This window comes from Podarcis tiliguerta (assembly GCF_965153285.1).
Source record: "Podarcis tiliguerta genome assembly, chromosome: 8".
Taxonomy (NCBI): Eukaryota; Metazoa; Chordata; class Lepidosauria; order Squamata; family Lacertidae; genus Podarcis; species Podarcis tiliguerta.
In genome coordinates this window covers 83,420,034-83,439,410 of record NC_139541.1, presented here as the reverse complement: position 1 = coordinate 83,439,410, position 19,377 = coordinate 83,420,034, and the positions used below count along the sequence as shown (strand labels likewise).

Genomic DNA, 19,377 nt, shown 5'->3' with positions numbered 1-19,377 from the left:
TTCCACCAGATAGTGCACAGAGCTCAACTGGGCCTTCACTATGCCAGGCCCATGCCATTTGACTGCCAGTTTGTGGGGTCGGGTGGGTTTCAACACTAAAACCCAATCTCCCACTTCAAAACTTTTTGTCACCCCCTTCAAATCATAAAAACATTTCTGTTCCAACTGAGCGCCCTCCAAATTCTCTTTGGCAAGTTGCCAGATGTCAGACAATGTCTGCCTCAAGTTAGCAAAATACTTAGACACCGAAGGCAACTTAATCTCCTCCTCTGACCCTCCCACTCCCTCTGGAGCATGGACAGAGGGGTATTCGAGAGTCAACCCAAAATCAGCTGGTTGGGCACAATACTTTGGGCAGAAGTATTGGACAAGCTGGTAGCCCAAACATATCTAGAAATTGCACAAAACAAATTAAATACCTTGAAAATCCCTGAAACGAGAAGTAATCGACTAGAAATATTATATTGTGGAAATAAACTAAGCTTTTTTATTTTTATTATTTAGTTTACATCCACAAAAATATCTAGAGTGAAAAGGTGTTATGTGGTCTCAGCAGCTGCTCTCAATCACCAGTCACCAGCAGCACCTTCAGGTCATGTGGGTATCCCTTGCTGATTTTAGTATCCATCTGGTCAGGACCAGACCCGGAGGCAGGGATAGTCCTCAGACAATGACTAAACCTGCCTCCTCTGTAATGACATGGTCTGGTCTTAGCGTAACTCCTCCTCCTACCCATGATCACTGAGATTGGTTGTTCCAGTGCATCCCCTCCTGTGGAACATCCCCCAGCCATTTTGTTGACTGGGACCCACTCCCCGGCAGCCCTGACCCCTCCCCTTAAGAACAAAATAAAACCTTAAAAAAAAAGAATACAAACAAAAAACTGTAAAAATTACAAATACATCAAAATCAAACAAATTCCCAAGCCCACATCCATCCCCCCCACCCCCCCCCCACATACAAAAAAATTCAAAAGGAAAAAAGAAAATTTTAAAACATTTCAAAAATAACTCTGAGTCCTCCTGGACAGCAGCAGCAGTAGCAGCAGCAACCGTCCTTATGAGGCCTGTCAGGCCCCGCCCTGGGCCAGGTGGTGAGTGACAGGAGCGGGACCCTCAGGCACTCACACAGGGGAATCCTCCTGGGCAGCAACGGCAGTCCTTGTGAGGCCTGTCAGGCCCCGCCCTGGGTCAGGTGGTGAGTGGCAGGAGCGGGGCCTCAGTGTGGGCAAGGATCAAGGAGACAGGTGGTGGTTTCACTCATCCAAGCAGCCTGTCCATATCCTCAGAGGTAACAGATTGGAATTAATCCCACACAACTTGACTAGACAGGACTCTAGCACTTCTCAACTCTAACATGATTGGGTTCTGATCTGATACTGATTTAGGTTGTATTTCTACCTTTCTAATTTTCAAGGTTAAATTGTTTGTAACCCTGATCCCATCAATTCTTCCTGCCGATTGTTGTGCCTCTGAGTGATGCATGAATTGTTTTTCATTTGGGTATTTATGTCTCCATGCGCCTTTTAAATTTAAATCTTCTGCCATTTGGAAGAAGGATTGTGGAAGTCTCCCTTCTTTTGATTTCCCCCCTCTTTCTGTTCTATCTAATTCCAGTGAGATGACCTCATTAAGATAACCCATTAGAATCATCTCTTCATTGATATGTTCTAACAATTTTTCCTCAACTGATTTAAAATACTGTGTTTTATTTCCATTTGGTGCACAAATTCCTACAGCTATTATATTTTTCTATCCCTCTTGTTAATTGCACACCCAGTAATCTGCCTTCTTTATCTTTAAAAATGAATTTTGACGCTATTTTTGGGTTTACATATATAACAATTACCCCCTTTTTTGGATACCAGAGGTGATAAATTCGGTTTCTAATTTCTTGTTATTCAATACTCTTCTGTGTCTTCTAGCCACATGTGTTTCCTGCAGGCAAATTATGTCCGATTTTTTTCTTTAAAATGTGTTCTATTTTATTTCTCTTTGTTTTATTTTTTAAGCCATTAACATTCAAAGAAACATGCATTCTTATGCATTTTACTTGGCTGGGATGCCGCCTCGCAAAATTCAGATAAGTGTGAATTTTGAAGATCGGCTGTGTTTCAGTTTGCGTACGGTTTCAGGAAGTGTCTTTAAATGTGAACTGAATTGAATCCCCCCTTCCCTACTGCCAATGGATTATAGCCCCCAAGGTGCTTCCCTTGGAAGTCTTGATCACTACACATATCTGGATCTTGCTTAAATACACAATGTTCAGAAAAAATAACCAATTTTTCCTAAGGAGATCTTCTTGGTGTCTTGCTTATATGGTGTCTCTGGGAATGTGCCAGAAAGAGGATATTAAAACTGAGTCCCATGGGTAATATTAATTTACAAGGCCCTTAAGAAATTTGGGCCCAGGATACCTTAAGGATTGCCTAATTCCCTGCCTGATCACTGAGGGCTTCAGTGGTCCCCTGTGGTTCAGCTGGACAGCATGTACTGAGTCCTGAATATTACACAGTTACTGCTGTGGGCCTGATTCCGTGGGAACTCCTTCCTGGCTGAGATCAAACAGGCAACTCTTGAGGGCTGGCAGACTGACCTCTGTCCAGGTTTTGTGCCCTCCGCCAACTCTCTATTTTCTCTCCCTCTGGATGGAGAAGCCTCAAATTAAGACTGCATCACCCATTGCTGGCCCACAAAAAATGGCCAACCCCACTCCCTAAGATAATGCACCCCTTTTTAAACTTAACCTGTAAATGCCCTCCCTTGGCTCGCATCCGTCCCCTATTACCTTGCACCTCTGGATATTTCATCAGAATCAGGAATCCGAAACGGAGTGTGGAGCTCACGGTCTCAGTCCCAGCAACGAACAGGTTGAGAACGGTCATGATCATCGTTTTGAGATGAAACTCGCTCAGAGGGTTTTTGCTCTCCTTCAACAACAAGAATAATAATTTTTATTTATTTACACCCCGCCCCTCTGGCTGGGTTTCCCTAGCCACTCTGGGTGGCTCCCAACAGAATACTGAAAACTTCCCTAAACTTCCCGGAGGCAGGGATAGTTTTCTCCTGCCCGCGATCACTGAGATCGGGTGTCCCAGTGTATCCCCCCTGTGGAACCTGCCCCAGCCATTCTGTTGCCTGGGGTCCACTCCTTGGCAACGCTGACCACCTCCCCTTAAGAACAGAACACAAACTATACAATAAACCAATAAACCACCAAAACAGTAGAAACTAATAATAATTGTAATTATTATGCTTAAACTAATCCCCAGCCCCAACTAAAGGTTTATCCCACCACCAACAGAGCAAAAACAAAACAAAAACCCCAAAATTTAAAACATTTAAAAGCATTTTTGACATTTGCCCCAACCCCAAAGTTTGTTCCAGTGAGTCTGGGCTCATCTGTCCTCACAGCAGGGCAGTGTCCCTTTGGCCTCCCAGGAATCTGAAGCAGAGATGGGTGAGTCTGGTTCCCGCCTTGTAGGTCAGGTGGAAAACTGCCTACCATGCTCTTCAGATTGGTTATCTCCACAAAATGGCCGATCTCTTACTCCGTCTTTAAATCCCGTCTTTAAAAGGCAATGCCCTTAAGGTGTTCACACGCTTCTCTCAAACACAACAGGCCTGCAAGGTAGGCTGCCGTCATTATTCTATTTATTTAGGGAGCAATCCTATGCTCCCTGGGGAGCGTGGCTGAGAGGCCACAGGAGCCTGTGAGATGGATCACCTGGCATCTCCCCCCCCCCAACTCATAGGACTAGATCTACACCAGCCATGACTCTTAAGTGTACTAGAGTCTCTTCCACTGAAGCCAAACGGAGGGCAAAGTCAAAGGCGGGGGGAAAGAGAAATTAGCTGCCCACATTCCACGCTGGCCACAACGAGCCAGCATGGCAGTTGCTTTGCCACAGATTCTCTTTGCCAGTCTCTCCCCATCCCTCCCCATGTAGGAGCACACTTTTATTTATAAGTTTATATTCCACTCTTCGGTCTATGTACCCCTAGAGCAGATGGCAAGATTTCCATTTAAAACACACACAAGCACAAGCAAAAGAATAACCAACCACTTAATATAATACTTCAGAAGAAAGAGTGGAGCAGCCAGAAAGGGCCAGCTTTTAAAACAGAGCTGAAAAGATCTAATAAGGCTGGTCCAATATTTATTATTATTATTATTATTATTATTATTATTATTTATTAATTTATTGAATTCATTAACTGACCTATACCCAGAGGTCTCAGGGCAGTTCACAGAAAAGCTCAAAATACATAAAAGCAAAATAAAAGCAATAACCCAATAACCCTGCCCAAAAGAGCCACATTTTAAAAGGGTATGGGATGCCCATCAGGTCAACCAAAGGTCTGGTTAAAAAGGAACGTTTTTGCCTGGTGCCTAACAGTGTACAGTGAAGGCACCAGGCAAACTTCCCTGGGGAGAGCATTCCACAGACCGGGAGCCACTGCAGAGAAGGTGCCATTCTGTTGCCACCCTCCAGACCTCTCGAGGAGGCGGCACACGAAGAAGGGCCTCTGAAGATGATCTCTGAATCCAGGTAGACAATAAAGAAGTCTTGCCCTGGTGCCTGAAGGATATCAGTCCAGCTAGTCTGCCTGTAGACCACCCTCCCTCCCCTCCCTCTGTGGTCTCCATTTGCCTCATTTCACCTCTGAAGACCCCCAAGGGAGTCATTCTCATTGGGCTGGTTGAGGATGGAGAAGGTCGTTACTATGGGCAACTAGCCTTTCATAACCCACGGTTATAAAAGGAGGATACCTTTTTCATTTGAATAAGGAAGCAGTCGATAAAATCCCGGGGGTTGTCGGGGTCCAGCGACGCTTCGTTCACCTTGACCCTCTCAGCCACAAAGTCATAGATGTCATCCAAGTTCCGGAACATCTTCTTGTGGGGTCCCGGCAGGAACCTCATGATCCATGGAAACATCTCGTACAACTGCACGAAGAGCAATGATCTGTCACGTTTTGAGCATTCGTCCTTCAAGCACCTTGATGTTGCTTCTGAGACCCACAGCCTTCCCTCAATGATGGCTCATTATGAAATAGAGATTGAGTTAGGGTTACGGCAGTCCTCCCTTACCTGGTGCCCTCCATGGTGGTGGAGTCCAGGAGAGACGGGCGAGTTGGTGGCGAGGCCTCCACCATTATGTGTAATGGTCTGGGATTCAGACTCAGAGGCTGAACCTGAGGAATCCCAGCCTGCACAGGTGTCCCTGCCTCCAGAACCAGCTGAGCCGGGGCTGGGGCTTGAACCTGAAGGGCCCTCACCTGTGCTGGGTCCTCAGGTGCAGGCGCCAGCTGAGTCTGCTCTGGCCCCTGAGGTGATGGAGGACCCATTGCCTACAGGTGCTCCACTCTCAGCCCCGTCAGGGGAAGAGGAGGTGGCCTCTGGGTCCGGTAACCCTCCAGCCTCTCCTGAGCTGCAGAGGCTCAGGGCAGAGAGGCGGAGGGAACTAAGTTCTCACAGGGGGGAGTGCTCGCCTCCAGGCCAGGAGAGGTGAGTCACCTGTGGACCAGGGCTGCCCTATGCCTTGGGGCAGAAAAAAGCCAGCCAGCCCCAGTCCCAGGTTGCGGGAGCAACGTTGTTGCTAGCCTGTTCCTGCCTGCATCCTGTCCTGCTCTTCTGCCAGAGTTCCTGACTCCTCCCGACTCCCTGCCTTGGACCCAGCTGCAGCTTTGACGGACAGCCTCCACACTGCACCATCGACCTCGGACTGGACTCGGACCTCGCCTCTCGGTTAGCCCCCTGGATCAGCACATTATGTATCTGTACAGCCCAGACCTTGCCCCCACCTGGCCCCAATTTCTCCAGGTAAGCAGCAGGTGACTCCACTGTTTGGAGGCTATTGCTGCAGCTCTGCCCCACTGGAATTGGAATTTGAGGGAACCTGGAGTCCAAAACATCTGGAAAACACCAGGTTGGGGAAGGCCGGACGAGTCTCTTGTGTTCTCCATCTTCTTGATGCCCCTTCTGATTTTCAAAAACTTCCCCACCAAAGAGATTTCCACCACCTTTGATCACTCACTACCATCTTTGGTGTCAACAGTTTTCTTTTAGTGCTGCCTTCTCCTGGATGTCACTCCCAGGAGGCCAATTACAGTGGTCTCATTTTCCCTCTCCTGCCAACCTAGCAGCTCGATAGCACATCAATGTGCAAACAGATAAATAGGTACCGCTCTGGCGGGAAGGTAAATGGCGTTTCCGTGCGCTGCTCTGCTTCGACAGAAGCAGCTTAGTCTTGCTGGCCACATGACCTGGAAGCTGTACGCTGGCTCCCTCGGCCAGTAAAGCGAGATGAGCGCCGCAACCCCCGAGTCGGTCACGACTGGACCTAGTGGTCAGGGGTCCCTTTACCTTTGCCTTTACATTTTCCCTTCTCCTAAAAATCTTATGCTTCCCCTCCAAGTAGTCTTATCTGTTTTAGCAGGTCTTCTTCAGTGGGTCTTAAATCTGGGGTCTCCCCTCTGGAAAAGGTAGGATGATCTCAAGAAGAGCCACCCAGAACTCTCCCAGGGTGTTTCGGTGCTGATTATGAATGAATGAATTCTTTATTGCGAAAAGCTATAAGCTGTCACAATGCGTAGGACACAGATAATTAATTTAAAACTGAACAGCAACAACAGCAAAGCAAACATACAAAAATGCAAAAATCACACCTGCATATGTTAAGCACTCCACTTTTTCCACACTTATGATACTTATCTTGGTGCCTAGCTCTCAACTGACTTGCCGCCAGGGCAAATTTTGCAACCTGTGCAGTAATAAATACGCTATTGATAGCCAGCAAACTAGAGATTTGCTCAAGGGGAGTTCGGTTGGAGAGAGAGCAAAGGACATCGTAACAAATAGTGTTGAATGTCCTTCACCTCCCCTGACTCAGAGTCTTTGGTAAACGGGGATGTTATTAGATCTTCCTGTTAGATATGCGGAAGGGACGCAGGTGGCGCTGTGGGTTAAACCACAGAGTCTATGGCTTGCCGATCAGAAGGTCGGCGGTTCGAATCCCCGCGACGGAGTGAGCTCCTGTTGCTCAGTCCCTGCTCCTGCCAACCTAGCAGTTCGAAAGCACGTCAAAGTGCAAGTAGATAAATAGGTACCACTCTGGCAGGAAGGTAAACGGTGTTTCCGTGTGCTGCTCTGGTTCGCCAGAAGTGGCTTAGTCATGCTGGCCACATGACCCGGAAGCTGTACGCCGGCTCCCTTGGCCTATAGAGTGAGATGAGCGCGCAACCCCAGAGTCGGTCACGACTGGACCTAATGGTCAGCGGTCCCTTTACCTTTACTAGATATGCGGAAGGCATACACTGAAGACGCAAAGCTGTGCATGCTTTTCTAAGTGGTGACTGGTTATGGGGCTGGTATTCCTCAAGCATGAAAGATTTTGGCTGCTCCCACATCATCAGCATCTAAATGCCAGCCTGTATTTCCTCCCATTTCACCTGGATTTGCCCTTTCCCGCAGAAGATCTGCTAAATTAAAAGCAGAAATGGTTGTCTATGTCTGAACAACCTGTTTGCTAAGCTAGGCCTCCCACCTGGAAGCACCTTAGACAGGCGGAAACAGAACACTTGTCAAACTGGTGGCAATAAAACTCCATACGTTAAAAAAAAGCACGTCAGTGAACCTTCCTTTGGTTTGTCCTGCTGCCTCATTATGCTTCCCGAAGTAGAAAAACAACAATGTCACCTGATCTTGCCTCTCCTCTCAGACCTGGAAGCCGACCAAAGAAAGTGACTCGACAAAATTTTGTGCGGAAGGGCCGAACTCGATCAACCTGTGTGTTGCTCAAATCACGACTAAGTTAAAGATTCATCAGGCTGGATTTGCTGCCAGCCTCGGCCTCCAGTGACGAGAAAGGGGGCGGTTCCTCTGGGATCCCCCTTGCAGGGCAACATCTCAAGCCCACCTTCCTCGCTCCCCAGCCAAAGTTCTCACCTGGCCCCAGGTGTTGCTCATCAGCACAAAATTCTCATTGATCTTGGCCAGCAACGAGAGGAAGTCTTTGTCTTCGTAGTCAAAGCGCCGGCCAAAAACGATGGAGCAGATGACATTGGAAACAGACCGGCTCAGGAAGAACGTGGGGTCAAAAGGGGAACCTGCAGGGAGAAGGGGAGCCATGACATGAAAACCAGGATTCAACCTTTGTCTTTTGCTAGTGATGAACTTTGCAAGTCTGGGCCTCAGTCAGCCTGCAGAGTAGGCAAGCCAACGGCCTCTGACCTATCACCCTTTCAGGAGCTGCTCACCTGTTCTGTGCACCTGGCATGAACTGTGTTTGGAGTTGAGAGGTGAGGGAAGAGTGTAAATGAAATGGTAAGCGGGAGGAGGGAATTCATAGAATCATAGAATCATAGAGTTGGAAGAGACCACAAGGGCCATCGAGTCCAACCCCCTGCCAAGTAGGAAACACCATCAGAGCACTCCTGACATATGGTTGTCAAGCCTCTGCTTAAAGACCTCCAAAGAAGGAGACTCCCCCACACTCCTTGGCAGCAAATTCCACTGTCAAACAGCTCTTACTGTCAGGAAGTTCTTCCTAATGTTTAGGTGGAATCTTCTTTCTTGTAGTTTGGATCCATTGCTCCGTGTCCGCTTCTCTGGAGCAGCAGAAAACAACCTTTCTCCCTCCTCTAGGTGACATCCTTTTATATATTTGAACATGGCTATCCTATCACCCCTTAACCTCCTCTTCTCCAGGCTAAACATGCCCAGCTCCCTTAGCCGTTCCTCATAAGGCATCGTTTCCAGGCCTTTGACCATTTTGGTTGCCCTCCTCTGGACACGTTCCAGTTTGTCAGTGTCCTTCTTGAACTGTGGTGCCCAGAACTGGACACAGAATTGAGCAGAGAACAGCAACTGGGAATATGGTGGTTGGAAGGCAGAGAGGTTGGAGGCTGGTCGGGATTCAGTGGGTGGGGTTTAGGGGATCGCTTGTTCTCATTGCACTCATTCCAGTTTGCTGTGAATTAGCAATGTTCGTCAACAAACACTCTGGCCATTGATAACCCTGGATATTACCCTTCAGTTCTGCAGATGGAAGAACATTAAATTTAATGCTTTCCTAAAATTTGGAATAGTCAGATTGATCAGATGATCAGCAAGAATGAGAGCCTGCACTCTTTACAACCCTGGACAGCATTGTTTTTTCCCTGGCCGTGCAGCTCCCAAACCGCACACAGAGACCATAAGTTAACACACTCTCCACAGTACAATGGTAAAATGCCATCAACAGGTCCTTTGAGAGATTGTTTTTCCGGAGGACTCTCAGAAAAGATAACCTCTGCTGTGCTCTCTTCATCAGGTCTTTGCTGTTTTCTCCCCAGTTAGGTCATCTCTCAACTCTATTCCCAGAAATCGAAACACCTAGACTGGTTCCACGGACTTCCCTTCGGTGATAAGTGGCTGAATATTCAATTTACATTTCCTAAAGTCCACAATAATCTCTTTTGTTTTCTTTAAGTTAAGGAGTAAGTTGTTTTTCCTGCACCACTCCCCCAACTGCTCAACTTCCTTCCTATAGGCCGCCTCCCCCTCTCCAGCCGTGATTAAACCAACCACCGTTTTATCATCTGCATTATTACCTTGAGATGGCATTGGGGATTGAACCTGTGACCTACAGGCCAAGCAGTTGCTCTACCGTGGAGCTACGGCCTCCCCCCTATTTCACAGTACAAGAAAGGAGGAAAAGATCCTGACCGTCAGTTTTTCTGAATTCCTCCAACAGGAACTGGGATTCTTCCTGAATCCGCTCTTCGATGGACCTTTTCCCCATTCCAAAATTCCGCAAGGTGCTGAGTGTGAACCGTCGGAGTTGCTTCCAGCGTTCCCCGTTGGCAAAAGCAATCCCTGAAAATGCAGAAAACAAACAAACAAAACCCAACTCCCTCAGCAGCCAATGGCAGCAAATGGGGAACTCTACAATTCCCTTCCTTCCAGATGTGTTTCCCCTGCTTTCATTCTTCCGGATGACCCTGTTCGCTCATTAATCTGCTCTCAACGTTGGGTGGTTCACAGAGCCCCAGCGGAGATTTAAAATCATAAAACTTGCAGCAAAGTAAAGCATGGAAATAAATAATAAATAAATTGCTCCATGTCCACTTCCCTGGAGCAGCAGAAAACAACCTTTCTCCCTCCTCTATGTGACATCCTTTTATATATTTGAACATGGCTATCATATCACCCCTTAACCTCCTCCTATTTCTGCTGTGGCTCCATGTAACTGACCGATCTCTTTGGAACTCACCCAAACCGTGAACGAAGTCGTCCACTGTGGCCAAGTACCCTCTATTACTGAACTCTTCGGCATGGTCCACCAGGGCTTCCTTGATGGCCTTGTATCCATACAAGACGACCACCCGTCTGGGTCCCAAGTGAACTGTGAACACCGGTCCATACTGGTCTCTTAGCTGAAATGGGAACCAGGCAGGGTCATTAGTGATCTTCCCTGAGACATATTGTATTGGCTGTAAGTTATTTTGCGTCGTCTTGAGCCAAGATAAAAAGCCTAACATATTCCATAAGAATATGCAGAAACGGCGAAACTTACCGGAAGAATAAGAAATGAAGATAACACACTGGAAATGGTTTATTGAATATTTACAGATGAATTGCAAACAGATAAAGACATTGACAGGATTATTGTAATAACCTGCAGTTTCATAAGAGAGTATATTTAAAGTAGATAATTAAACGAGTAAATTGAATGAATTTGGATATGCAGAAGATACTAAAAAAATAATTTAAGGAACGGCAGAAAGGATGGGGGAAGGAAGTCAAACTTTGAAATGTTAAATTGATTGTAAAACTAATGAAATGTATAAACTTGAAGAGTATAAATAAAAACTAACAAATTTAATAAGTAATAAGTAGTATCCCTGCTATGGGACACGGGTGGCACTGTGGGTTAAACCACAGAGTCTATGGCTTGCCAATCAGAAGGTCGGTGGTTCAAATCCCCACGATGGGGTGAGCTCCCATTGCTCGGTCCCAGCTCCTTCCAACCTAGGAGTTCGAAAGCACGTCAAAGTGCAAGTAGATAAATAGGTACCACTCCGGTGGGAAGGTAAATGGCGTTTCCGTGCGCTGCTCTGGTTCACCAGATGCGGCTTAGTCATGCTGGCCACATGACCCGGAATCTGTACGCCGGCTTCCTCGGCCAGTAGAACGAGATAAACGCCGCAACCCCAGAATTGGCCACGATTGGACCTAACGGTCAGGGGTCCCTTTACCTTTACCTTTACCTTTACTATCCCTGCTAGCCTTTGCCTCCTGCCGTGGCCCATCTAGCACAGCCCCCTCCAACCCGATGCTCTCCAGATGTTTTGAACTACAACCAGAGCCGTCCTTCCCATTGGGTTCACTGGTACGTTGTGCCAGGGTGCCAGCCTTTCAGGGGCACCCAAGCGAGTGGGGAAGCTGCGCGGCATTGCCGGTGGCCTCCCCTTTCCCTCCTGCAAGCCCGCTAGCCACACCCCATCAACCATATGGCTGGCTGGCATGCAGCTTCCTTCCCAAGCCTCTGTGGGTGGAGAACGATCCTGGCAGAGGCTTCGGAAAAGGTCAACTACTCTGGGAAACGGTGGGTGGAGGGCCGAAGGGATCTTTGGACCACAGCACCGGATATGCTTAAGACGGCCCTGATTACAACTCCCACCAGCCCCAACCGGCGTGGCTGCATAATGCTAGGGATGATGGGATAACTGCTGTGCTGGCTGAGCTGATGGGAAGTGCCCCACACTGCTACATCTCGGCGCCATCTAGGTTTCCTACTTGACTATCAGTTGCTGCTCTTCGAGGCCTTGAATGGAGGGCGGTCCCACTGCTGCTCCCTGTTGGCAGGCAAAGCACCCGATCTGCCATGGAGCAAGGCCCCAACCTGGTGCCCAACCCGGACTGGCTGCATTCACGGCGCTGGAACCTGGACCAACAAGGGCGCCTTGGTATCGGTTTTGGTGCTATTGCGTTACCTCCCAAAACGCCGCAGGTCATGATGCAAGGGCCCCGGCGCAGCTCCAGCGCTGGAGTCACGGTGGTAAATCCCCCTTTGTGTTTGCTCTCGCCACAAGGCTCTTCTTCTGCCCCCAGAAAGAGCTCCACCCGCCCTGCCACCCTGACAAGCCTTGGCACATTTTCTCCGAGAGGGTAACCTGATACCCTTTCAAAGTGCTGCACCTCTTGGGAACAGGCGGTGGCTGGGAAATTTAATACCCACCACCTCTGCAAACTCCATGGGCACACAGGCTTATCTCGGTGTAGCCAGAGGTGGGTATTAATCCCAGTTTATTAATGCACATCTGTGGCCCACTTTCGGTTAATTAAAAGAGACTGGAATTTGCTGCTGGTTGCATCTGCTCGTTTGCTTTCCTCCTGCAAACGATAAGCCAGACTTGTGCCTGGAAATGGCCTTCAATCTAAAAACAGATACAGTGGTACCTCAGGTTAAATACTTAATTCGTTCCGGAGGTCCATTCTTAACCTGAAACTGTTCTTAACCTGAAGCACCACTTTAGCTAATGGGGCCTCCTACTGCTGCCGCGCTGCCGGAGCGCGATTTCTGTTCTCATCCTGAAGCAAAGTTCTTAACCTGAAGCACTATTTCTGGGTTAGCGGAGTCTGTAACCTGAAGTGTATGTAACCTGAAGCGTATGTAACCTGTGGTACCACTGTAGAAAGATATACAACAACAGCAACAACAACAACAACAACAACAACAACAAATTTTTATTTATATCCCGCCATCCCCAGCCGAAGCCGGGCTCAGGGCAGCTAACAACAACCAAAATAATCCAACATTCTAAAAACATTCATTATAAAATTAATTAAAATCAAATTGATGGCAACCATTAAGCAAAATTCTGTGCAGATTGCCAGAGGAGGGGGTCAGGCTGCGCCCTGACCAAAGGCCTGGTGGAACAGCTCTGACCCCGCGACTGGTGGCAAGAAGGATGATTTGTTTCTTGGGCTTGTGGGCTTTGCATAAAAGAAAGAAAGGAAAGGAAGCATGTGAGGGAGAGGTATAGAAATTTAGAGGTGAAAACAAAGCAAAGATAGATTGCAAAGTATAAAAGAGGGGAAATGGGATAGGCCTATGAATTTGCTCAGGGTCAGAGGTCCAGCAAAGTCAGCAAAAAAGGGAGAGAGACGAACAGTGGAAAGTGCAGTGTTTGGCAGACAAGAACTCAGAGCAGAGCCTAACAAAAGCAGGAAATAATAGAAGGAGAATAGAATGAGAGGAGGGTTGTTGTTTTTTTGGTCACCTTGTCCTCCCGCTTTAATTTTCTTTCTTTTTTAATGACAAGGTACTAGCCCTCATGGTTCTCATCTTGGCACTTGTCCTCAGGCGGGAGAGCCTCAACGGAAAGGAGCAATGGTAGATCGCTTGGTCCTCACGCATAGTAATAATAATAATAATAATAATAATAATAATAATAATATCCCACTCTCCCCAGCTGAAGCCAGGCTCAGAGCTGCTAACAACAATAAAAGTAACACAGCATTCTAAAATCAATTCATTCTAAAATCAATTCAGAATCAAATTCATGGCAACCATTGGGCTAGCGTTCTATGAGGATTACCAAAGGAGGGGGTCAGGCTGCGCCTTGGCCAAAGGCCTGGTGGAACAGCTCTGTCTTGCAGGCCCTGCGGAAAGATGTCAAGTCCCGCAGGGCCCTAGTCTCTTGTGACAGAGCGTTCCACCAGATCGGGGCCACGACCGAAAAAGCCCTGGCTCTGGTTGAGGCCAGCCTAACCTCCCGGTGGCCCGGGACCTCCAAGATGTTTTTGTTTGAAGACCGTAAGGTCCTCCAGGAGAGGCCCTGGGTGCATGGCTACTCCAAGGCTGAAGTCATACAGGTGATGATGACAAAGATATCTCTTCCCCGGAGGCTCTGGAGAGCTGGGGCTGCCAGCCAGAGTGGACAAGACTGGACGAAAAGTCTGACCTCTGCAAAGACGGGTGCCGTCGCCACGGCTTACCTTCTTGAACGACGTGAGCATGTCATGGGTCTTCAGATCCAGCAAGTTCCCCAGGACGGGGAGGGGCGTAGGCCCCGGGGGCAGCTGCCTTCTCTGAGCCATTTGGCTCCATGCTGAGAGGAGGACCAAAGCCGAAAGGCAAACCACCAGCAAGGCCAAGAGGCTTTCTGCCAGCTCCAACATGCCTGAAGCAACTGGAGAGGGAGGTTTATCTGGGGACTTAGGGAACCAACAGAGCCACACCTGCCCTTGCACGGTGGGGCTGATGAAAGCAAACAGAAATCAGTGTGACTGGTGCAAATCCTGGAAATCTTCACCTTTATAGCAGAACCTGTAGCCTTGGCAAACATAATTTGTACCCAGCCCAGCCCTGAAAATGCTGTCTATGGCTGGATGCCCTTTGCTCCCAACCCCCAGAATGTAAATTGCTTTTGGTGCATGAGATGGCAGTTTCTTCATGGCGAGTTCCTGCACCTATTTGTTTTTTTTAAGTATTGCTTAAAAGCAACATCTGCAAGAGGAGCAGCTGTTGCAGAAGAAACAACCATTTTGTGGAACCTTGGAGACCAAGGCCATCATACGTAGGAAAGTTTTTAAGTATCAAAGCAGCCTCTCCCCCAAGCTAGTGCCCACTGGATGTTTGGGACTGCAACTCCCCTCAGAGTTAGCCAGCGCGGTCATATGCTGCTGGGGCTTATGGGAATTGTAATCCAGGAAGTCAGGGGGGCCTAGGTTGGCTGGGGGAGGGAGGTGCCTTAAAAGTTTGTTGTTGTTTAGTCGTTCAGTCATGTCCGACTCTTCGTGACCCCATGGACCAGAGCATCAGGCACTCCTGTCTTCCACTGCCACCCGCAGTTTGGTCAGATTCATGTTTGTAGCTTCGAGAACACTGTCCCACCATCTCGTCCTCTATCGTCCCTTTCTCCTTGTGCCCTCCATCTTTCCCAGCATCAGGGTCTTTTCCAGGGAGTCTTCTCTTCTCATGAGGTGGCCAAAGTCTTGGAGCCTCAGCTTCACGATCTGTCCTTCCAGTGAGCACTCAGGGCTGATTTCCTTCAGAATGGATGCGTTTGATCTTCTTGCAGTCCATGGGACTCTCAAGAGTCTCCTCCAGCACCATAATTCAAAAGCATCAATTCTTCGGCGATCAGCCTTCTTTATGGTCCAGCTCTCACTTCCATACATCACTACTGGGAAAACCATAGCTTTTACTATACAGACCTTTGTTGGCAAGGTGATGTCTCTACTTTTTAAAATTCTGTCTAGGTTTGTCATTGCTTTCCTCCCAAGAAGCAGGCGTCTCTTAATTTCGTGGCTGCTGTCACCATCTGCAGTGATCATGGAGCCCAAGAAAGTAAAATCTCTCACTGCCTCCATTTCTTCCCCTTCTATTTGCCAGGAGGTGATGGGACCAGTGGCCATGATCTTCGCCTTAAAAGTTTAAGGTGCCAAAATCAAGTATGACTGCAAAATGGAGCTTGTGGATGGGAAATGGAAGGAGGGCTTTAGAAGAACCAAAAGTTTCATTTTCCATGCAGCAACTCTATCCATTCCATTGCCTTTTCGTTTTAAATCCAGGTTATGGTGGCCGGGGTAGAGGGGGAAAGCAGCTTGCCTCCTGCTCAGGGCTCTGATGCCAACCTCCAAGCAAATTTTTATGCCCCTCCTTCTAGACATCATTGAATTTGACAGTAGCAGCAGCAAAACAAAACAAAACGAACTGGAGGGACAAACCAATAGTTGAAAGAGCAAAAGAAACAATGGTAGAATTCTTTGAAATTAATAAAAAACAAGGATCAGATATAAATGTAATTTGGGACACAAGCAAGGCCTACATGAGGGGTTTTTGGATACAACAAATGGTTCGGATAAAGAAGTAAAAGGAAAACAACATACAATAAATAATAAGACAGATAAGAGACAATGAAAAAGAACTGATTAAAAATCTGAAAAATGGAAGGATAAATCAAAATATGAAGATCCTACAATCACACATTTCCAATCTATTAAACAATGAAGTAGAAAACAAAATTAAATGGATGAGACAAAGATATTTTGAATCGGCCAACAAGCCCAGCAGGATGTTAGCTTGGTTGATAAAGAAAAAACAGAGAGAATTATAAATAAAGTAATAGATCAAGGGGAAGAAATAATTGACCCCGGAAAAATCAAAGACATTTTTATAAATTATTACAAAAAGTTATATAAAAGGAACAGAAAGATGGAAATAAAATAAGAGTATTTGCTACAAAATAAATTACAGGCAATTGTAGAAGAATAATATTGACATCTAACATAAAAATAGAAGAAATTGTACAAGTTATTTTTGTATGGGTGATGATTTAAATTGTCTTAAGTGTTTATTATACTTATTTTTTATTATCTTTATGTTCTTAATTTTTGCTTTTGCTCTGTTTTTCCTTAGATTTCGTTTTCCTTTTTTTCCTTTTCTCTCGTCTTTAGTTGATGTGTTTGTATGTTTTGCTCTGTTTGTATTTGCATATTAATTCAATAAAAATATTCACTAAAAAAACAAAACAAAACGAACTTTCAAATCACCAGAGGGATCATTTAGTGAGCATGAGGTGGCCACATCCTCCCTCCTTAGCTGATCCGCACATTTGTGTTGTGTGTGTGTGTTTGGTGGTGCTGGAGGAGACTCTTAAGAGTCCCATGGACTGCAAGAAGATCCAACCTCTCCATTCTGAAGGAAATCAGCCCTGAGTGCTCACTGGAAGGACAGATCCTGAAGCTGAGGATCCAAAACTTTGGCCACCTCATGAGAAGAGAAGACTCCCTGGAAAAGACCCTGATGTTGGGAAAGATGGAGGGCACAAGGAGAAGGGGACGACAGAGGACGAGATGGTGGGACAGTGTTCTCGAAGCTACAAACATGAATCTGACCAAACTGGGGGAAGCAGTGGAAGACAGGAGTGCCTGGCGTGCTCTGGTCCAGGGGGTCACAAAGAGTAGGACACAACTAAACGACTAAACAACAACAACAAGGAAGGGCCCGGCTACCCAGAAAAGGCAATCAGATAAGGCATTATTATCAGGTATCCTGGCAATAGAAGACAGGAGGGCCTGGCATGCTCTGGTCCAGGGAGTCACTAAGAGTCGGACACGACTAAACGACTAAACAACAACAACATGCACACAGCTGACGTGTGGCCCCCAGAGGGTGTATGCGGCCCTCTCAGACAGAGAAAAGAGAAAAGAAAAAAGTTAGCTCTGTTCCTGAGGCCTGTAGGCTCCTCTTGACCAGACTTGCTAATAAGGAGGATAATCTCAAAGGAGGGAAGTGGACCGGGGAGAGGATAAAAACAAGGCAGGTTTATCCAGGCTTGGGTGGAACCAAAGGAGAGGACTGTACAAACAAACCCTCCCTCCGTGGCATTTGGCACGCTAAGGGCACTCCTGGGTTGCCAGGAGGTGTGAGAGACGCTGAAACGAGAACTGTGAGAAAAGAGCTGGCAAAAGAGGCCAAAGGCTGCTGATTGACAGACCCAAAGCTCAGGTGGATTTCCTTACCTATTTTGCAAACATTTCCCATTTTACCATGCCAGACTTGGAGTGTGAAATTTCTGCAAGTGAAGCTTTGTGATTCAAGGACCCGCCACCTGCTTGGGGATAAGAAAGACACATGGGCACAGTATATTAGGTTAATGGGCTAAAAAAAGGCCACAACTTTATTGATTACAGCATGTGAGAGGTATTGGCTTAGGCATTGGATAAAACAACAGAGCGTGACTCCACCCCCTCAGGGAGGGGTGACTCTAACAAGGGTTAAACACCAGTAGGAGGAGCCTGTTGATGCAAATACAACTGAAAGCTCCCAATGATGTCACCGGGGGTCATGCCATGGCCCTAGCCACCAGCAAGGACTTCAGACAGGATCCACGACCAACGGATTCCTTTACGGGAATACCCATAAAGTGGAGGGGTAGGCGACGGCCACAACCTGCCCTCCAATGTTGTTGTTGTTGTTGTTTAGTCGTGTCCGACTCTTCGTGGCCCCCTGGACCAGAGCATGCCAGGCACTCCTGTCTTCCACTGCCTCCCGCAGTTTGGTCAAACTCATGCTGGTAGCTTCAAGAACACTGTCCCACCATCTCGTCCTCTGCCGTCCCCTTCTCCTTGTGCCCTCCATCTTTCCCAACATCACGGTCTTTTCCAGGGAGTCTTCTCTTCTCATGAGGTGGCCAAAGTCTTGGAGCCTCAGCTTCAGGATCTGTCCTTCCAGTGAGCACTCAGGGCTGATTTCCTTCAGAATGGAAAGGTTGGATCTTCTTGCAGTCCACGGGACTCTCAAGAGTCTCCTCCAGCACCAGAATTCAAAAGCATCCATTCTTTGGCGATCAGCCTTCTTTGTGGTCCAGCTATCACTTCCATACATCACTACTGGGAAAACCATAGCTTTAACTATACGGACCTTTGTTGGCAAGGTGATGTCTCTGCTTTTTAAGATGCTGCCCTCCAATACACAAACATATTTCAGTGCCTAACCGCCAATACCTAAAAGTTGTGATGATTTGCTACGAGGTAGGCGGAAATCCAAGTGGCCGGTGCAAATTTGCCAGATGGATAAAAATTCCTACCAGGCCCCTTGGACAACCAAGGTGACCAGCCACAGGTCCATAGCAAGGTCAAGAACCAAGCAATGAACTAGAGGATGGGTGGGTGGGTGATCCGACGAAAACCAGCAGCGGAATGAAAGGGAAGTGCTGCCGCGGCCACATGTGAGAGGCAAAACCCCGCCCCCAAGTCTCCACCTGATTGGTTGGCTACCTGGGGGCGTAGCACACAGCCAGGCCAGCTGGGCAGGGGCTGAAACTCACAACTCCTCCCAGGCTTTATCTCAAAATTCAAGACTTGGCTGCTCTTGATGTTTGGCGCTTATCGCGGTTTTGGCACAAATCAATGAAGTGTCTGTGGACCCTCCCAGGATGTCCTTTTTATTGCACATCCATCGTGGTTTGTGCTCTTGTTGTTATTGCGGTGGCTAAAGGGCCACTTTCAATCCTGTTTGTGCCTTCAAAGGGCTGGCCAGCTAGGAAAGCTCAGTCTTTAGAGCATGAGACTTTTTAATGTCTGGGTCAGGGGTTCAAGTCCCACGCTGCGCAAAAGATTCCTGCCTTGGAGGACCTTGGACTTAGATGACCCTCATGGTCCCTTCCACCTCTACGATTCTACATTTTTGCTTCATTTTCAATCAGTGCAGACTCCAGCTGGAATCCCCCTGCCCCTTTCTGGCCCTACTTTTCAAATAGGAAATGGAGGCTAAGAGCGAGCCGCTTAAGGTCCTCTCCTTTTTGTGCCAGCTGGCCAGATCAGCTCAAATCTGAACTTAATTTGCTTATCACAACTGATTAACATTCAGAGGTTTTA

The 19,377-nt window shown here is 47.4% G+C and overlaps 1 protein-coding gene across 2 annotated transcripts in view; it reads right to left on the bottom strand.

Moving 5' to 3' along the window:
* LOC310684410 (cytochrome P450 2G1-like) overlaps nucleotides 1-14,282 on the bottom strand; it is a 28,900-nt gene extending 14,618 nt beyond the window's left edge. For both annotated transcript variants that reach the window (XR_014514741.1, XM_083455530.1), the window contains exons 1-6: nucleotides 13,990-14,282; nucleotides 10,259-10,421; nucleotides 9,712-9,861; nucleotides 7,951-8,111; nucleotides 4,774-4,950; nucleotides 2,788-2,929 (exon numbers count right to left, since the gene is read on the bottom strand). Coding sequence is in view for 1 of the 2 variants with exons in the window: in XM_083455530.1 (XP_083311656.1) it covers nucleotides 2,788-2,929; nucleotides 4,774-4,950; nucleotides 7,951-8,111; nucleotides 9,712-9,861; nucleotides 10,259-10,421; nucleotides 13,990-14,172 (976 nt within the window). In the remaining variant the exon portion in view is untranslated. The remainder of the gene's footprint in view (nucleotides 1-2,787; nucleotides 2,930-4,773; nucleotides 4,951-7,950; nucleotides 8,112-9,711; nucleotides 9,862-10,258; nucleotides 10,422-13,989) is intronic.
* Between the last annotated feature and the right edge of the window lie 5,095 nt (nucleotides 14,283-19,377).